Source organism: Lates calcarifer, linkage group LG14 (assembly GCF_001640805.2).
Source record: "Lates calcarifer isolate ASB-BC8 linkage group LG14, TLL_Latcal_v3, whole genome shotgun sequence".
Classification (NCBI taxonomy): domain Eukaryota; kingdom Metazoa; phylum Chordata; class Actinopteri; family Centropomidae; genus Lates; species Lates calcarifer.
In genome coordinates, this window is record NC_066846.1 from 11,485,568 (window position 1) to 11,504,041 (window position 18,474).

At 39.3% G+C, this 18,474-nt stretch overlaps 2 protein-coding genes across 4 annotated transcripts; both read right to left on the minus strand.

Moving 5' to 3' along the window:
• Positions 1–1,647: 1,647 nt before the first annotated feature.
• LOC108890740 (complement C1q-like protein 4) lies at positions 1,648–18,474 on the minus strand. 3 transcript variants are annotated; one of them, XM_051075473.1, is made up of 3 exons: positions 18,231–18,474; positions 5,910–6,038; positions 1,648–1,940 (listed from the first exon to the last, which is right to left on the minus strand). In XM_051075473.1, the coding sequence occupies exons 1-3, from the start codon at positions 18,292–18,294 to the stop codon at positions 1,663–1,665; spliced, it is 471 nt and encodes a 156-aa protein (XP_050931430.1). In that variant the 5' UTR covers positions 18,295–18,474; the 3' UTR covers positions 1,648–1,662. The 3 variants fall into 3 exon arrangements, with proteins under 3 accessions (XP_050931430.1, XP_050931429.1, XP_018543248.1); XM_051075472.1 differs by lacking the exon at positions 1,648–1,940 and adding an exon at positions 5,386–5,678; XM_018687732.2 differs by lacking the exons at positions 1,648–1,940; positions 5,910–6,038 and adding exons at positions 9,849–10,252; positions 10,484–10,612 and having other exon boundaries at positions 18,231–18,392.
• On the minus strand, positions 13,020–15,337 carry LOC108890738 (complement C1q-like protein 2). Its single transcript, XM_018687730.2, has 4 exons — positions 15,238–15,337; positions 13,915–14,121; positions 13,553–13,681; positions 13,020–13,438 (listed from the first exon to the last, which is right to left on the minus strand). Exons 2-4 carry the CDS (start codon positions 14,021–14,023, stop codon positions 13,158–13,160), a joined length of 519 nt encoding a protein of 172 aa, XP_018543246.1. The 5' UTR covers positions 14,024–14,121; positions 15,238–15,337; the 3' UTR covers positions 13,020–13,157.

The following is an 18,474-nucleotide window of genomic DNA, read 5'->3' on the forward strand; positions in this document are numbered from 1 at the left end:
TTATGTCAGTATTTGAGGTCTCAATATCAATGACATCATTCCTGAGTTGATGCTGTTCCAGTACATGTTGGAAGCTTGTTGTTGTTGTTGTTGTTAGCAAAACCAGTTGATAACTTGAGAAAACATTATGTGGTATTTTGTGCAACAACATGTCCACAGATAGAAGTTGGACGGTGCTGTGTGAACGACTGATTTAATGGGACACAAATAAGACAGTGAACAAAACAGTCAAGACTCATTTGATGTTATGATGATTTAATATAACAGTAATATAACAGCAACAGTCACCAGTTTGAATATAATTTCAGTGTAGATGCATCTCAGGTTTTTATTTTATTTATTTTTATGGAGTCATCAGTTTTCACATTTGATTGACAAGAAAACCACTGAAGGAGGTGTGTTGGTTTCCTGCCCAAACATTATCAGCTGTGTCAGCATGAGATTTGTGATCAGATGTCACAACAATCGGCTCACCGTTAACACACACCCTAAACTAATTTCTCAGAAAAATGTGGAGTGTTCCAACTTTATTTTTTATGTGATTATATGTTTGCAGAGGGTTCACCAGGTATTGAGCAACATGTTTGTCTCCCTGACAAAAACCAGATCATCTTGTTTGTCACAGCCAAGGTTAACAACAGCGATACTTCTACAGATGAACATGTGGGTATTGTTTTCAAATTGATTTAGAAACAATTGTGAACCTCAACCTCCTTTAATACCAATGGGAGATAGCAGCAGCCAAATCACAGATATGATCACAAAATAACATTAAAAAAAACTCAAAAAAGAGGCAGAACAGAAAAAAAAAAAATTCCCAGCATCTAACTAAATCTGAACAAAAATTAAAGTGTTGTTGTATCAGTGAGGGGAATATTAGAAGTAAGAACCCAAGAGTCCAGCACAAGGTTGGTCTTCAAAAAGCCTTTCAGTTCCTTGGAGTGATTCTGAGATGTTTGACACTGCACATGCTGAGCAAATTTCTCATGAAATACTGGAACTGCATCCACTTGTTGATTTGCAGAAAGGTCACTGGGCACTGAGCAACATCTTTAACAAGAGGGAGTCCTTAGTCTGTGACAAACAAAATGCATTCAATCCAGTTGAAACTCAGCCTCCAGCAATCTGCGTTAAACAAATCAAGTCGAGTCGTGGTGGAGTAAAAATACAGTGAGATTCTAATAGTAAGATAACCTTTCAACACATTTCCTTGAAACGATTATGAGATATTTAATTAACACACACCCTAAAGTAATTGGCTGATTGGCTTTCGAATAGCTTGTGGTTGAGCTTGGAATGACATCATTCCTGAGTTGACGCTGTTCTAGTACAGAAGTTGGAAGCTTGTTGTTGTTGTTGTTAGCAAAACCAGTTGATAACTTGAGAAAACATTACGTGGTATTTTGTGCAACAACATGTCCACAGATAGAAGTTGGACGTTGCTGTGTGAACGACTGATCTAATGGGACATAAATGAGACAGTAAACAAAACAGTCAAGACTAATTTGATTCATGTTGTGATGATTTATTTTGGTTGAACACAGTAATATAACAGCAACAGTCACCTGTATCTGTATCATCTGAATTTTAATTTCACTGTAGACGCATCATTGATCTCAGGTTTTTAGAATCATTTTTCTTCAAAAAAAAAAAAATAAATTCTCACTTTTGATTGACCAGAAAGCCACTGAAGGAGGTGTGCCGGCCGTCCGCCCAAACACGAGTGCCTGCAGCCATGCGAACATACACCTGGTCCCCTTTCTTCAGCTCCAGGACTGCTGCATTTCCTCCATTATCAGATGGCTCATTAGATTTGTGATCAGATGTCGCAACAATCAGCTCACTGTTCTTGATCAGCATCAGCTTTGCATTGTGGTCTCCTCCAGCGTGGTAGGAGAGGATAAAACAATAAACACCTGCAACAGGTGCAGTAAAGACACCTGTGGAAACAAGAAGATATTGATCAGATTTATCTCTGGGGCTGTACCCATTTTCAGAGTGAGTATTTCAAATTAAAATACTCCAGTTTTTATAACGACACAAAACATAATGGTCCAGAAAGAACTGATGTGATTTATAATACACATCCTGTATGGAAAATGTCTCAACAACACTCAAACCAAACAATCAACATGAGTGATCACAGGTGTGGCTGCATATGATGTATTTACCCGTAGATGCACTGTAGGCGTCACCAACGTTGGCAATCAGGGTGTTGTAAACCAGAGTGGTGTCTCCATCAAAGGGGCCACGGGCTCCACCATATTCAGCCAAAGTGCTGAATGCCACCATGGTTTTCTCTGTGTAAAACAAAACATTCAAAGCAGTTTTATTCTGTTTAACTTGTGTATTTAATCATTGTGTGCTTCCTCTTCAAATCCAGTTTCTACATCTTTTTCCCACACATTAATTAACTGGCGACACCAAAGTTAAAGTTGCTTTTAAACACATTCTACATTCTTCAAGTCATTAAGGAGAAAATTTCATTCTACCTTTTCTCATCAGTTCTGCAATCTTCTGTTCACAGTCCTTCACTCTGGCTTCCAGTTGTGCCATCTCTGTTGGTTGGTCACTGGTGGTGGGATGGTGGGCAGATTGGTTTCTGTCTCTGCTCCGTCTCCAAAGCTGTGACCTGTAGGATCCCTGCAGCTGCTTTTATATTGTTTGATCGATGAGATGATGTTGTCACATGGCGCTTTTGACCAATGACAGAGAATCGGTAGTGGCGGAAAAATGTGATCCTGGTTGATAAGATGTTTCTCAGGAAAATGTGTAGTTGCAACTTGTTCACTTGTTTTGTTTGTAAAAGTCACAAACTCTCACTTCCAAGGAACAACAATTTGTGCGATCCATGTGATATACAGTATGCTGTGTTTGTGTGTGCATGTGTGTATGTGTGTGCGTGGGTAGTGACAAGTTAGTGACAATCCAAAATGTTATCACATTAATTGTGATTTTGGATGTAAATTATATAATCCTTAAATTAAATGACCAAATGGTCCAGACACACGTGTGGTCTCAACTGAGCACAGACTACAACTGTTAAAAAAATGAAAATAATCCTTTGCTACCTGCTTCTTCATTCAGGATATCCCCAGAAGAGATGGTTGATGACGCCTTTTCTCAGGTCAAATGTTGATGCACAGCTTAATTAGGACAGGTAGAACATTCATTTCACTTATAAATGATTACTGTATATGATGATGATGAAGATGATGATGGTGGTGGTGGTGGTGATGATGATGATGGTCATATCATGATGGTCAACTGTGCGTTCATGACTTGGTGGGATAAAATATTACTCTCTTTCTCTCATGTATAGGGCCCATGTGTTAATAAGTGATGTAGTTGAACTGACAGTGGAAGAGAAGACTCCATGTTCTCATTGTGACAACTCAGTGGCCCTGCACAACTGTAAACATCTGTTTTACAAAACAGTAACAATGAGAAAATCATGAAACAGTAAGTAACTACTCAGTATGATGTGTCACTTTAATCAGAGGTGCTGAGAGCTAATGACTGAGGAATGAATGAGTTGTTACTAGTTTGTGCTGCTCAGTGGCTGATTTAGAGTTAATCAGGAACGACTTATGAAGACAGTGGTTATTACTGTGTTTTACAGATTATTATGAACTATTCATAAGCTTGTGGTTGAGCTGGGAATGACTTAATTCCAGTACAGAAGTTGGAAGCTTGTTGTTGTTGTTGTTGTTGTTAGCAAAACCAATTGATAACTTGAGAAAACATTACATGGTATTTTGTGCATACAAACAGTGCAACAACATGTCCACAGATAGAAGTTGGACGGTGCTGTGTGAATGACTGATAATTAATTAATGGGACACAAATAAGACAGTGAACAAAACAGTCAAGACTCATTTGACTCAAGCTGTGATGATTTATTTTGGTTGAACACAGTAATATAACAGCAACAGTCACCAATTTGATTTTAAGTTCAGTGTAGATGCATCTCAGGTTTCTATTTTATTTATTTTTCTGGAGTCATTAATTTTCACATTTGATTGACCAGAAAGCCACTGAAGGAGGTGTGTTGGTATCCTGCCCAAACATGAGCACCTGCAGCCATGCGAACATACACCTGGTCCCCTCTCTTCAGCTCCAGGACTGCTGTATTTCCTCCATTATCAGCTGTGTGCTGTAGCATGAGATTTGTGATCAGATGTCGCAACAATTGGCTCACCGTTAACACACACCCTAAACTAATTTCTCAGGAAAATGTGGAGTGTTCCAACTTTATTTTTTATGTGATTATATGTTTGCAGAGGGTTCACCAGGTATTGAGCAACATGTTTGTCTCCCTGACAAAAACCAGATCATCTTGTTTGTCACAGCCAAGGTTAACAACAGCGATACTTCTACGGATGAACATGTGGGTATTGTTTTCAAATTGATTTAGAAACAATTGTGAACCTCAACCTCCTTTAATACCAATGGGAGATAGCAGCAGCCAAATCACAGATATGATCACAAAACAACATTAAAAAAAACTCAAGAACAGAAAAAAAAAAACCAAATGAAACAAATTCCCAGCATCTAACCAAAACTGAACAAAAACTAAAAGTGTTAGTTGTATCAGTGAGGGGAATATTAGAAGTAAGAACCCAAGAGTCCAGCACAAGGTTGGTCTTCAAAAAGCCTTCCAGTTCCTTGGAGTGATTCTGAGATGCTTGACACTGCACATGCTGAGCAAATTTCTCATGAAATACTGGAACTGCATCCACTTGTTGACAGATTTGCGGAAAGGTCACTGGGCACTGAGCAACATCTTTAACAAGAGGGAGTCCTTAGTCTGTGACAAATAAAATGCATTCAATCCAGTTGAAACTCAGCCTCCAGCAATCTGCGTTAAACAAATCAAGTCGAGTCGTGGTGGAGTAAAAATACAGTGAGATTCTAATAGTAAGATAACCTTTCAACACATTTCCTTGAAACGATTATGAGATATTTAATTAACACACACCCTAAAGTAATTGGCTGATTGGCTTTCGAATAGCTTGTGGTTGAGCTTGGAATGACATCATTCCTGAGTTGACGCTGTTCTAGTACAGAAGTTGGAAGCTTGTTGTTGTTGTTGTTAGCAAAACCAGTTGATAACTTGAGAAAACATTACGTGGTATTTTGTGCAACAACATGTCCACAGATAGAAGTTGGACGTTGCTGTGTGAACGACTGATCTAATGGGACATAAATGAGACAGTAAACAAAACAGTCAAGACTAATTTGATTCATGTTGTGATGATTTATTTTGGTTGAACACAGTAATATAACAGCAACAGTCACCTGTATCTGTATCATCTGAATTTTAATTTCACTGTAGACGCATCATTGATCTCAGGTTTTTAGAATCATTTTTCTTCAAAAAAAAAAATAAATAAATTCTCACTTTTGATTGACCAGAAAGCCACTGAAGGAGGTGTGCCGGCCGTCCGCCCAAACACGAGTGCCTGCAGCCATGCGAACATACACCTGGTCCCCTTTCTTCAGCTCCAGGACTGCTGCATTTCCTCCATTATCAGATGGCTCATTAGATTTGTGATCAGATGTCGCAACAATCAGCTCACTGTTCTTGATCAGCATCAGCTTTGCATTGTGGTCTCCTCCAGCGTGGTAGGAGAGGATAAAACAATAAACACCTGCAACAGGTGCAGTAAAGACACCTGTGGAAACAAGAAGATATTGATCAGATTTATCTCTGGGGCTGTACCCATTTTCAGAGTGAGTATTTCAAATTAAAATACTCCAGTTTTTATAACGACACAAAACATAATGGTCCAGAAAGAACTGATGTGATTTATAATACACATCCTGTATGGAAAATGTCTCAACAACACTCAAACCAAACAATCAACATGAGTGATCACAGGTGTGGCTGCATATGATGTATTTACCCGTAGATGCACTGTAGGCGTCACCAACGTTGGCAATCAGGGTGTTGTAAACCAGAGTGGTGTCTCCATCAAAGGGGCCACGGGCTCCACCATATTCAGCCAAAGTGCTGAATGCCACCATGGTTTTCTCTGTGTAAAACAAAACATTCAAAGCAGTTTTATTCTGTTTAACTTGTGTATTTAATCATTGTGTGCTTCCTCTTCAAATCCAGTTTCTACATCTTTTTCCCACACATTAATTAACTGGCGACACCAAAGTTAAAGTTGCTTTTAAACACATTCTACATTCTTCAAGTCATTAAGGAGAAAATTTCATTCTACCTTTTCTCATCAGTTCTGCAATCTTCTGTTCACAGTCCTTCACTCTGGCTTCCAGTTGTGCCATCTCTGTTGGTTGGTCACTGGTGGTGGGATGGTGGGCAGATTGGTTTCTGTCTCTGCTCCGTCTCCAAAGCTGTGACCTGTAGGATCCCTGCAGCTGCTTTTATATTGTTTGATCGATGAGATGATGTTGTCACATGGCGCTTTTGACCAATGACAGAGAATCGGTAGTGGCGGAAAAATGTGATCCTGGTTGATAAGATGTTTCTCAGGAAAATGTGTAGTTGCAACTTGTTCACTTGTTTTGTTTGTAAAAGTCACAAACTCTCACTTCCAAGGAACAACAATTTGTGCGATCCATGTGATATACAGTATGCTGTGTTTGTGTGTGCATGTGTGTATGTGTGTGCGTGGGTAGTGACAAGTTAGTGACAATCCAAAATGTTATCACATTAATTGTGATTTTGGATGTAAATTATATAATCCTTAAATTAAATGACCAAATGGTCCAGACACACGTGTGGTCTCAACTGAGCACAGACTACAACTGTTAAAAAAATGAAAATAATCCTTTGCTACCTGCTTCTTCATTCAGGATATCCCCAGAAGAGATGGTTGATGACGCCTTTTCTCAGGTCAAATGTTGATGCACAGCTTAATTAGGACAGGTAGAACATTCATTTCACTTATAAATGATTACTGTATATGATGATGATGAAGATGATGATGGTGGTGGTGGTGGTGATGATGATGATGGTCATATCATGATGGTCAACTGTGCGTTCATGACTTGGTGGGATAAAATATTACTCTCTTTCTCTCATGTATAGGGCCCATGTGTTAATAAGTGATGTAGTTGAACTGACAGTGGAAGAGAAGACTCCATGTTCTCATTGTGACAACTCAGTGGCCCTGCACAACTGTAAACATCTGTTTTACAAAACAGTAACAATGAGAAAATCATGAAACAGTAAGTAACTACTCAGTATGATGTGTCACTTTAATCAGAGGTGCTGAGAGCTAATGACTGAGGAATGAATGAGTTGTTACTAGTTTGTGCTGCTCAGTGGCTGATTTAGAGTTAATCAGGAACGACTTATGAAGACAGTGGTTATTACTGTGTTTTACAGATTATTATGAACTATTCATAAGCTTGTGGTTGAGCTGGGAATGACTTAATTCCAGTACAGAAGTTGGAAGCTTGTTGTTGTTGTTGTTGTTGTTAGCAAAACCAATTGATAACTTGAGAAAACATTACATGGTATTTTGTGCATACAAACAGTGCAACAACATGTCCACAGATAGAAGTTGGACGGTGCTGTGTGAATGACTGATAATTAATTAATGGGACACAAATAAGACAGTGAACAAAACAGTCAAGACTCATTTGACTCAAGCTGTGATGATTTATTTTGGTTGAACACAGTAATATAACAGCAACAGTCACCAATTTGATTTTAAGTTCAGTGTAGATGCATCTCAGGTTTCTATTTTATTTATTTTTCTGGAGTCATTAATTTTCACATTTGATTGACCAGAAAGCCACTGAAGGAGGTGTGTTGGTATCCTGCCCAAACATGAGCACCTGCAGCCATGCGAACATACACCTGGTCCCCTCTCTTCAGCTCCAGGACTGCTGTATTTCCTCCATTATCAGCTGTGTGCTGTAGCATGAGATTTGTGATCAGATGTCGCAACAATTGGCTCACCGTTAACACACACCCTAAACTAATTTCTCAGGAAAATGTGGAGTGTTCCAACTTTATTTTTTATGTGATTATATGTTTGCAGAGGGTTCACCAGGTATTGAGCAACATGTTTGTCTCCCTGACAAAAACCAGATCATCTTGTTTGTCACAGCCAAGGTTAACAACAGCGATACTTCTACGGATGAACATGTGGGTATTGTTTTCAAATTGATTTAGAAACAATTGTGAACCTCAACCTCCTTTAATACCAATGGGAGATAGCAGCAGCCAAATCACAGATATGATCACAAAACAACATTAAAAAAAACTCAAGAACAGAAAAAAAAAAAACCAAATGAAACAAATTCCCAGCATCTAACCAAAACTGAACAAAAACTAAAAGTGTTAGTTGTATCAGTGAGGGGAATATTAGAAGTAAGAACCCAAGAGTCCAGCACAAGGTTGGTCTTCAAAAAGCCTTCCAGTTCCTTGGAGTGATTCTGAGATGCTTGACACTGCACATGCTGAGCAAATTTCTCATGAAATACTGGAACTGCATCCACTTGTTGACAGATTTGCGGAAAGGTCACTGGGCACTGAGCAACATCTTTAACAAGAGGGAGTCCTTAGTCTGTGACAAATAAAATGCATTCAATCCAGTTGAAACTCAGCCTCCAGCAATCTGCGTTAAACAAATCAAGTCGAGTCGTGGTGGAGTAAAAATACAGTGAGATTCTAATAGTAAGATAACCTTTCAACACATTTCCTTAGAGTCCTTAATCTGTGGGCAAAAAGCACTCAGCTTGTACCTGAATCTTTGCTGGTGAGAGTTTGGTTTCTTTGTTGATACTTTAATCAGATAAATTTTAGCTTTGCAGTTTACAGACCCCTCCACAGGAAACTATAGCTGGAAGTGTGGTGCTAAGTGTGGTGGCCACAGTGATGTGCATGCAGAGACTCGCATACTTTAAAACAGGAGACAGTAACTCAAGATATTTTCTCTAGCTACAATTACAGGTGTCCCCTGAAAAGCCTCACATGCAGAGTAACGGTGGACGGTAGCAAGGCAGCTGCTCACAGAGAATCCTCTTTATTCAGTTACTGCAGTGCACACAGCTCAGACAGGTGTGTGGCCAACAATGTGTTTGTTTCAAAACAGTGAGATGAGGCATTGTAATCTAAGATTTATCCGTTGTGAAACCAAGTGATTTTATCTACCTGATAAACTACACTTCTGCACTATGCTATGTTCTCCTGTCCCTTACCCCCCAACCCCACCCAACCAACCCAACCGGTTGGGTTGTATGTTCACATATGTGAAGCAGAGTGTAGTTCTATTGGCCATTTGACAGGTAAAGGTTGTTCATTCCTGCTTGTTGACTGGGATTGGCCAGTTTGCCTGTTTTTACTGTAACACTCCTGAGGTTGGCAGCAGAGGATCATTTATATAACGGTAGATAGTCACATATATTTAGAGCATGAGCTTAAATGACACGTTTTCCATTGTAATGCATCCATTCTAATTCTGGATTAACTCTGCAGATATTGACATTACAGAATGTTTATGAACATTTTCATCTCTTTTATTTGTATGTTTATTTTCTGAAGATCATATCACTATATAATCCCAATGAAAAGATTATAATATTAAGTTTCTCATTAAGTTAATTATTTTAAAATGGTGATTACAATACTTCAAATGCTGGGTAAATGCGATCCTTGGAATGACGTCATTCCTGAGTTGACACTGTTCCAGTACAAGTTGGAAGCTTGTTGTTGTTGTTGTTGTTGTTGTTGTTGTCAGCAAAACCAGTTGATAACTTGAGAAAACATTACGTGGTATTTTGTGCAACAACATGTCCACAGATAGAAGTTGGACGGTGCTGTGTGAAAGACTGATTTAATGGGACACAAATGAGACTCATTTGACTCAAGGTGTGATGATTTATTTTGGTTGAACACAGTAATAAAACAGCAACAGTCACCACTTTGAATTTAATTTCACTGTAGATGAATCCCTTTTTTAGAATCATTTTTCTGGAGTCATCAGTTTTCACATTTGATTGATCAGAAAGCCACTGAAGGAGGTGTGTTGGTTTCCTGCCCAAACATGAGCACCTGCAGCCAGGCGAACATACACCTGGTCCCCTCTCTTCAGCTCCAGGACTGCTGCATTTCCTCCATTATCAGCTGTGTCAGCATCAGATTTGTGATCAGATGTCGCAACAATCGGCTCACCGTTCTTGGTCAGCGTCAGCTTTGCTATCTGGTGTCCTCCAGCGTGGTAGGAGAGGATAAAACAATAAACACCTGCAACAGGTGCAGCAAACACACCTGTGGAAACAAGAGGATATTGATCAGATTTATCTCTGGGGATGTACCCATTTTCAGAATGAGTATTTCAAATTAAAATACTCCAGTTTTTATAACGACACAGAACATAATGGTCCAGAAAGAACTGATGTGATTTATAATACACATCCTGTATGGAAAATGTCTCAACAACACTCAAACCAAACAATCAACATGAGTGATCACAGGTGTGGCTGCATATGATGTATTTACCCGTAGATGTGTTGTAGGCGTCACCAACGTTGGCAATCAGGGTGTTGTAAACCAGAGTGGTGTCTCCATCAAAGGGGCCATGGGCTCCACCATATTCAGCCAAAGCGCTGAATGCCACCATGGTTTTCTCTGTGTAAAACAAAACATTCAAAGCAGTTTTATTCTGTTTAACTTGTGTATTTAATCATTGTATGCTTCTTCAAATCCAGTTTCTACATCTTTTTCCCACACGTTAGTTAACTAGTTGTTTTATTTTACCTTTTTCTATCAGGTCTGCAATCTTCTCTTCACAGTCCTTCAGTCTGCCTTCCAAACACGCCATCTCTGTTGGTTGGTCACTGGTGGTGGGATGGTGGGCTGACTGGTTTCTGTCTCTCTGTCTCCAAAGCTGTGATCTGTAGGATCCCTGCAGCTGCTTTTATATTGTTTGATTGACGACAATGTGTTGTCACGTGGTTTACTTGTCTGGTTTCACAAGGCAGTGAGCAATACATTTTAACAAATTTGTAGACACATGCATGTTTCTTGTTCCAGTAATACAGGGTTTTGTCATACTTGTTAAGAAACACTACATATATAGGGAAGGATGGGCTCTACCAGAAAATGAATTTTACCCATTTGAAATTGTAAAAAAAATATGTGGTAGTCAGTGTTGATGTTTGGATCTGTAGATTATTCAACAAAACACTGACAGAAGAAAACAAATGTGATGGGAAGCTTTGGTGTTCTGGATGTGACCAGTTGATGATCACTGGTGTAGTTTATTGTTTGAATAAGTGTTTCTTGTTTTGACAAAGCACATTCTGATTTATTATTCTGTGCAAAATCTCGAGAGGTTTCTGGTGGATGTGGCATCCAGGTGCACATCAAGGACTGGAGTCCTTTACCCACCAGCCATTGAGGAACTGAGTCGACCTTTTCTTCTGCTCTGCACTCTTTCCTCTTCAGTGATGTATGAATTGAAGGTGTACGGCTTCATTTGTTCCTTCCTTCTCATGCCAAAGACCTTGCAAACCTCAGTGACTGAGTGGGCTCCAGTATAACATTCATTTTCATTCATTATGAGTACAGTATTCCTGCTGAAGAAATATTTTTTGTTTGTGGTTTGATCCACTCCTACACTGTAACTGCACCGCTGACCTCAACTGAACTTTAAAGGTTTGCAACATCATTGCTGTGTGTGCAGTATTACACAATATAATCCAGCTGGACAGTGACAATGATGACATTAATAAGGATGATGACCACTGCAGAGTTCAAGAGGGCTGCATTTTCTCAGGACTTTACCAGCCATTATTTTAGCCATGAAGATGTCATTGTGTAAATTTCTTTAAACTTTAAAGCTTGTGACAGCTTTTATTGGGTTTTGTCTCAGTGTATAATATTCCTCTATCTATTCCTCTATATCACTCATGTAGAAACATAAACATTTATAAGTCTAATTGTCCACAGAAATCACAGGCAAGTATTGCTATTGATTTTTCTTTCTGTTTTCATTCTTCCCAATTTATTTTTAGCAGTTTGTGTTTGGACTGTCGTCTTTCCACACAGATCAATCAGATCTATAGAATATATTAATTTGTAATTGGTCTAGGTATGATGATTAAATACACATGTAAGTCCATTTGGATAAAAGCGTAAATAGTTTTAGAGCATCCTGCTGTGTCTGGTTTGTCATTAAGAACTAATTATGACTTCCCAGGTACTTACTTTACAGATACTTTGCTTTAGGGAGCACAGAAAGGGAAGGTAATGGTCGGATAATCATGAATGAGGAACTACTCTGTAACTACTCAGGATGATGTGTCACTTTACTTGGAGGTGCAGCGAGAGTGACTAATAATTAAGTAATGAGGAATGAATGAGGCACCTTGGGCTACCAAACGTGTACATTCAGCTTATTTGATTTTTTTTGGTTCTCAACATATCGGTCAGTTTTAAGGCTAATTGTATGAAACTTGGCCAGGATTTGTTTTTTATTATTATTTTTAAAATTCCATGATCCCCTCTATTGCAAGTTGTATAGAATAGGATTTGCATATATGCCTACACTCTTTATCCTTGGGACAGATTTGGTCCCATTGACTTCCATTATAACCACATATTTTTAATATATTGTAATCCTGACATAATGCTATGACTAAAAATAATTAAAAAAAATAACTTTGTATCTATGATCAGGTCTGAAGTTGATGTGGTGAAAGTGAAAAACAATATTTATATATAGAATTTTTATTACACTTTTATGAAAGGGACCATTTTGGGAAAGGTGAAAAGTGTAACTTCATTTTTAAGGCCTTAAAAGTTAAGAGTCACTCAGGAACTACTCATTAACAATTTATTGATTATCAGGTCTGATTATCTCCTGATTTGTTCTTCTGTAACATCTCACATTTCTTTGTACTGCACTGTAAAGTTTAACTGAAAGCTCGTGGAGTGTCCAAAACCAAAGGGTTGGTCCTCTGTGAACCAGTAGATTTTCATATTTCTTGTCAAATTCATGACACGAAACAGTAAATGAAACAGTCAAGACTCATTTAATGAATGTTGTGATGATTTATTTTAGTTCACCACAGTAATATGACGTCAACAGCCAGTTGTTTCAAACTGAATTTTAATTTCAATGTAGATGCATCATTGATCTCAGGCTTTTAGAATAATTTTTCTAGAGTCATCAATTCTGACTGACCAGAAAACCACTGAAGGTGGTGTGGCGCTCTGACGCCCAAACATGGTTGCCTTTAGGCAGACGCATGTGCACCTCGTCCCCTTTCTTTAGCTCTAGGACTGTTGCATTTCCTCCAGTATCAGCTGGGTCATAGCTGGCCTGGCCGTCATCTGACATTATAACGGGGTTGTCGTTCTTACACAGTATCAGCCCTGATGGGTGTTTTCCTTCAGCACGGAAGAAGAAGATGAAATAATAAACACCATCAACAGGTGCCTCAAACACACCTGTGGAAACAAGTACATCAAATTAAAATACTCCAGTTTTTATAACAACACAGAACATGGTGGTTCAGAAAGAACTGAGCTGTTATCACGAGTGTGGCTGAATTATCTATTTACCTGTAGATATATTGTAGGCATCGCCGATGTTTGTGATCTTTTTGTTGTACCTCATAGTCTTGTCAGCATCAAAAGGTCCATAGTTTCCACCCTCATCTGCTGCTACACTGAATGCCACCTTGGGTTTCTCTATATAAAACAAAATATTCAAAGCATTTCTGTTCTCAGATTACTTATGAAGCAACTTGCAGTTTGAATTTCTTACTGAATTTAAACACTAGTTTACATGACACACAGGCAGCTTCACAGATGCTGGACACGCTGCTTGTCTTTGCCTTATGTCATTGTAAATTGAATATCTTTGGTGTTGGACATTTGGTCAGAAAAATCAATGAATTTGACCAGAATTAAAGTTGCTTTACCTTTTGTCTTCTGGTCCTCAATCTTTTCCTCACTGGCCTTCAGCTTGGTTTCCAAAGTTGCCAGTTTTACTTCCATCTGTCTTAGTTGATCTAGTATTGTGCTTGTCATTGTGCCGGCTCCAAAACTGTGATATGTAGAATTGTTAAAGCTGCTTTTATGTTGTTTGATTGTTGCCAAATGCCCTTCTTAACTATCCAGATAATCTGCTGTGGTGGGAGAATTCAGTATCATATGAAATTCACAAACAGTCCAATGAAACATAGATACACCTGTCCACATATTCATGCAGTTATCGTGTGGCAGCAGTGCAGTGCATAAATTCCTGCAGATGCAGGTCAGGAGCTTCAGTTATCGTTAATATGGCTGGTCTGAATATTTCTAAAACTGCTGATGTCCCAGGATTTTCAGTTGAACAGTTGAGTTCACTCAAAATGGGACAGACCGAGATCTGGAAGCAACTCCTCCCTGTGTCCCATTTCCTGTTTCATTGCTGAAGCCACTCTTTGCCCATTCCCTGCGCCCACCAGCAATTGTCAATGACTGCTCTTCCTTCACTGTCTGGTGTGCTTCTTCTCCAGTGAACCCTGTGTCTGATCAAACTATCTGATCAACAAGTAAGTAAACAGGACATTTGACTCCAGCCTTCAGTGCTTTACCGTTTTTTGCAGTTTGGGATTTGGAGAAATGTGTGGAGGTTAAATGGTGTTGTGCACTATGGTCCACTCTCACACTGTGATGGCTTAGTGGTGACACATGAACAATAATGAGCCTCGTAAGCCTTGTAAGACCTGTTCTTTTCTTGCTAAGACAAGTTATCACAAAAATTAAAGTCCTTTAAGCCACATGTTCGTCTTCCTCCAGGCTTTACCCAGGGCAACACATTAACAATTCCCAGCCTACTACTGTGTATAACACCTGGTATCAGGACAGCTTCTACTGCGCTGGCAGAGATCCCTGTGACCTGAGTAAATTTCTGGGAACTGTGATGCAAGAAAGATCTGACCTTGACTATTTTTTTCTATCACAGCCAAAGAGTTCACTTGGTTGCAAGCAAAAAAACACTTTTGCATTGTAAATGTATTCAGTTTCAGGAAACTGTTTTATTCCTCTTTTGTTATGAGTGTATAAGTATTAAAAGCAGCAGGACTCCAAACCTTCCCATGCAGGAAGGTAAAGTTTCACACATGTTAATGTTGGTGCTTCCATTAATGACTTGTCCCGTGTGGAAGGTTACAACAGGAGCTGCGGAGGTAGGATTCCTTACTGCTGATCTGGTGCAAAGAACAAGGGGAAGCAAATTAAATCAAACAAACAGCTCTTACCTCAAAACGAGCTCCAACTTCAGTGACAAGAGCAGCTCTGTCAGTGCGAGGAGCTGCTTGTTGGCATCAAGCACGAGGAGGAGGAGGAGCAGGAGGTGGGCGCAAACTAAATAAATGTGGTTTGTGTTGTAAGTATAAATGAAAAGCCCATATCCCTCATATATATATGAGTTTTGTAATGAAATGGATATAATGTTATTGTTTTACCGTTCAAATAAATGATTCCAAGTTCATTCAAACTGGCATAGTTTTAGGTTTTTTGTGTTATCTGTGTTATGTCTGCTGTGATGGATGACAGTGGAACATATCACTGTAATGCAGAACAATTGGATTATTTTATGTTATTGTGCATAAATTATTGCATGAAATATTGTTAATAATATTGTGATATTGATTTCAGACATACCGCCCAGCACATGGAGTCTTTTGACATGTGTAAATAACAACATACTGTGTACTGTATAGAATGTATAGTAATATAGAATTTATTCCAGGGATGTGATAATCAGATCCTGAGCAAACTTTGAGAGAATCACATCTTTAGCCAAGCCACAGACGTTCAGATACCTGCCATTTTTAGACTGACCCCCAGCTCATGTGTGAGCTGTCAGTGATTTCCAGTACAGGATGGATAGTAGACACATCCTGACCAAAACTGGACAGCTGGAAAACGAAGCCCGGTCTGATGAATCTGGGTTTCTACTGAAGCACTGAAGTGAGTATAATTGCAGAAAACAAGTAGTTGCAAAAACACCAAACAGTATTGTTTGTGTGTCAGTGGTACAGGTTACATCTCTTCTTCTGCTTTAGTGAGAGTTCTTTTGTTTTAAATGCCAGGACGAGATGATCCCATCAGATTATCATCAAACAACAATTCACCTGCATGAGAGACAAAACCAACATTCATATCTCCAACCATATCACAATCTCTGTTGTTTGATCCTGGATCAAATTGCGACACAGTTATGTTTTTACAGTATATTATTGCTGCTTGATTAAGAGATGCAGAACAGAGTCTACTTTGTCATCATCAAAAGACTTTGAAATGCTGAGGTCATGACACAAGATAAGAAATAAATCAATAACAAAATAACAGGTTGGGGTTTGTCAGACGCTGTTATAACTGTGAAGCCTGAATCTTTGGGGTTGTGTTGCACTGAAAAGCAGGGAAATCTGCAGTCAGGCAAGAAACTGAAAAAGAAAAGAGGCAGAACAATGATCCAAAGCAAGTCTTAGAACCTTAGAGGGGCTTTTCTATGTGGACTTTCCAATGTTCTCCCTGTGCCTGCATGGGTTCTCTCCAGGTACTCCGACTTCCTCCCACCATCTAATGCATTAAGTTAATTGGTGACCATAGGAGTGAATAGTTGTTTGTCTATGTCTGTTGGCACTATGATGGACTGGTAATCCGTACAGGGTGTACTCCGTCTCTCGCCCAGTGATAGCTGGGATAGGCTCTGGCACCCTTTGACTCTTAACGGCCAGTTTTCCTGTTATTACTGTTACATTCCTGACTCTGGCAGCAGAGGATCATTTATATAATGGTAGATATTCACTTGTAAAACATCTAAATGAGTAAATGAGGACATTTAGGAAACAGTTAAACGACAGATCTTCTCTATTGTAATGAATACATTTTAGTTTTGTTATACCTGTGAAGATATTGATGTTGTAAAGTGTTGTAAGTTTATTTTTTATGAGGATTAAGTCACTAACTGATCACAGTGTAAAGACGATAATGTTAGACTGCTCTGTAACCTACTGCAGAGAGGGATTTTCATGCTGTGGTAGGAGCAACCTGTGACCATCCATATGTCCGTCTCCCTGATCTGACTGGTTGTGTGTGTCACGTTGCAGAATGAAAGACTTGACTCTTAACTCTTGTTCCACATATGAGTCAGGAAGCAGAACAGGGCAAAGACCGGTCACATGACTGGTTAGACACTTTAGAACAGCTTTTACAGTACTTCAAATGCTGGCGAAATGTAATTCTTTTGGCTTCCAGTAAGCTTGTTGTTGACGTTGTAAACTGTATTTTCAAGCTGGGAACTTTGTCACTCCCAAGTTTATCACGTTCCTAGACTGAAGCTTGTTTTTGATGTTGCTTGCTCCTTTTTGTTGTTATTGTTGGTAATAATAGTTGATAACTTCTTTGGGTCACAAATGAGACAGTAAACAAAACAGTCAAGGCTCATCAGACTCACGTTGAGATGATTTATTTTAGTTGAACACAGTAATATCACAGCAATAGCCACCTGTTTCAACCTGGAGTCATCAATTCTCACATTTGATGGATCAGAAACCCACTGAAGGTGGTGTGGTGACTTGATGCCCAAACATGAGAGCCTGCAGCCAGGAGAACATTCACCTGGTCCCCTGTCTTCAGCTCCAGGACTGCTGCATTTCCTCCATTATCAGCTGTGTCGGCGGATGCATGATCAGACGTCCTAATAACCGCCTCGCCGTTCTTGAGCAGTGCTAGGTGTGCAAATTTGTGTCCTCCAGCATGGTAGGAGAAGATAAAACAATAAACACCTTCAACAGGTGCAGTAAAGACACCTGTGGAAACAAGAGGATATTCATGGGTTTCTGGTGATGTACGCAATTTGGTGGCTGATTGTAGGTGTGGCTGCACGTGATGTATTTACCTGTAGATGCACTGTAGGCATCACCAGTGTTTGCAATCAGGGCGTTGTAAACCAGAGTGGTGTCTCCATCGAAGGGGCCATAGGCACCACCGTATTCTGCTGCTGCACTGAATGCCACCATGGTTTTTTCTGTGTAAAACAAAACATTCAAAGCAGTTTTATTCTGTTTAACTTGTGTATTTCATCACAGTACCCAACTGCTTACAGAGAAACTTGTAGGTTGTGGAGTGTGGGAGTGTGAATAGTTGTCTCTATATGTCATGTCAATTAACTGGCAACATCAAAACTAAAGTTGCTCTTAAATACATTCTTCATTAAAGTCATTACTGAGAAGTTTTATTTTACCTTTTCCCATCAGGTCTGCAATCTTCTCTTCGCAGGCCTTCAGTCTGTCTTCCAAACACGCCATCTCTGTTGGTTGGTCACTGGTGGTGGGATGGTGGGCTGACTGGTTTCTGTCTCTCTGTCTCCAAAGCTGTGATCTGTAGGATCCCTGCAGCTGCTTTTATATTGTTTGATCGATGACAATGTGTTGTCACATGGTTCACTTGTCTGGTTTCACAAGGCAGTGAGCAATACGTTTTATAAA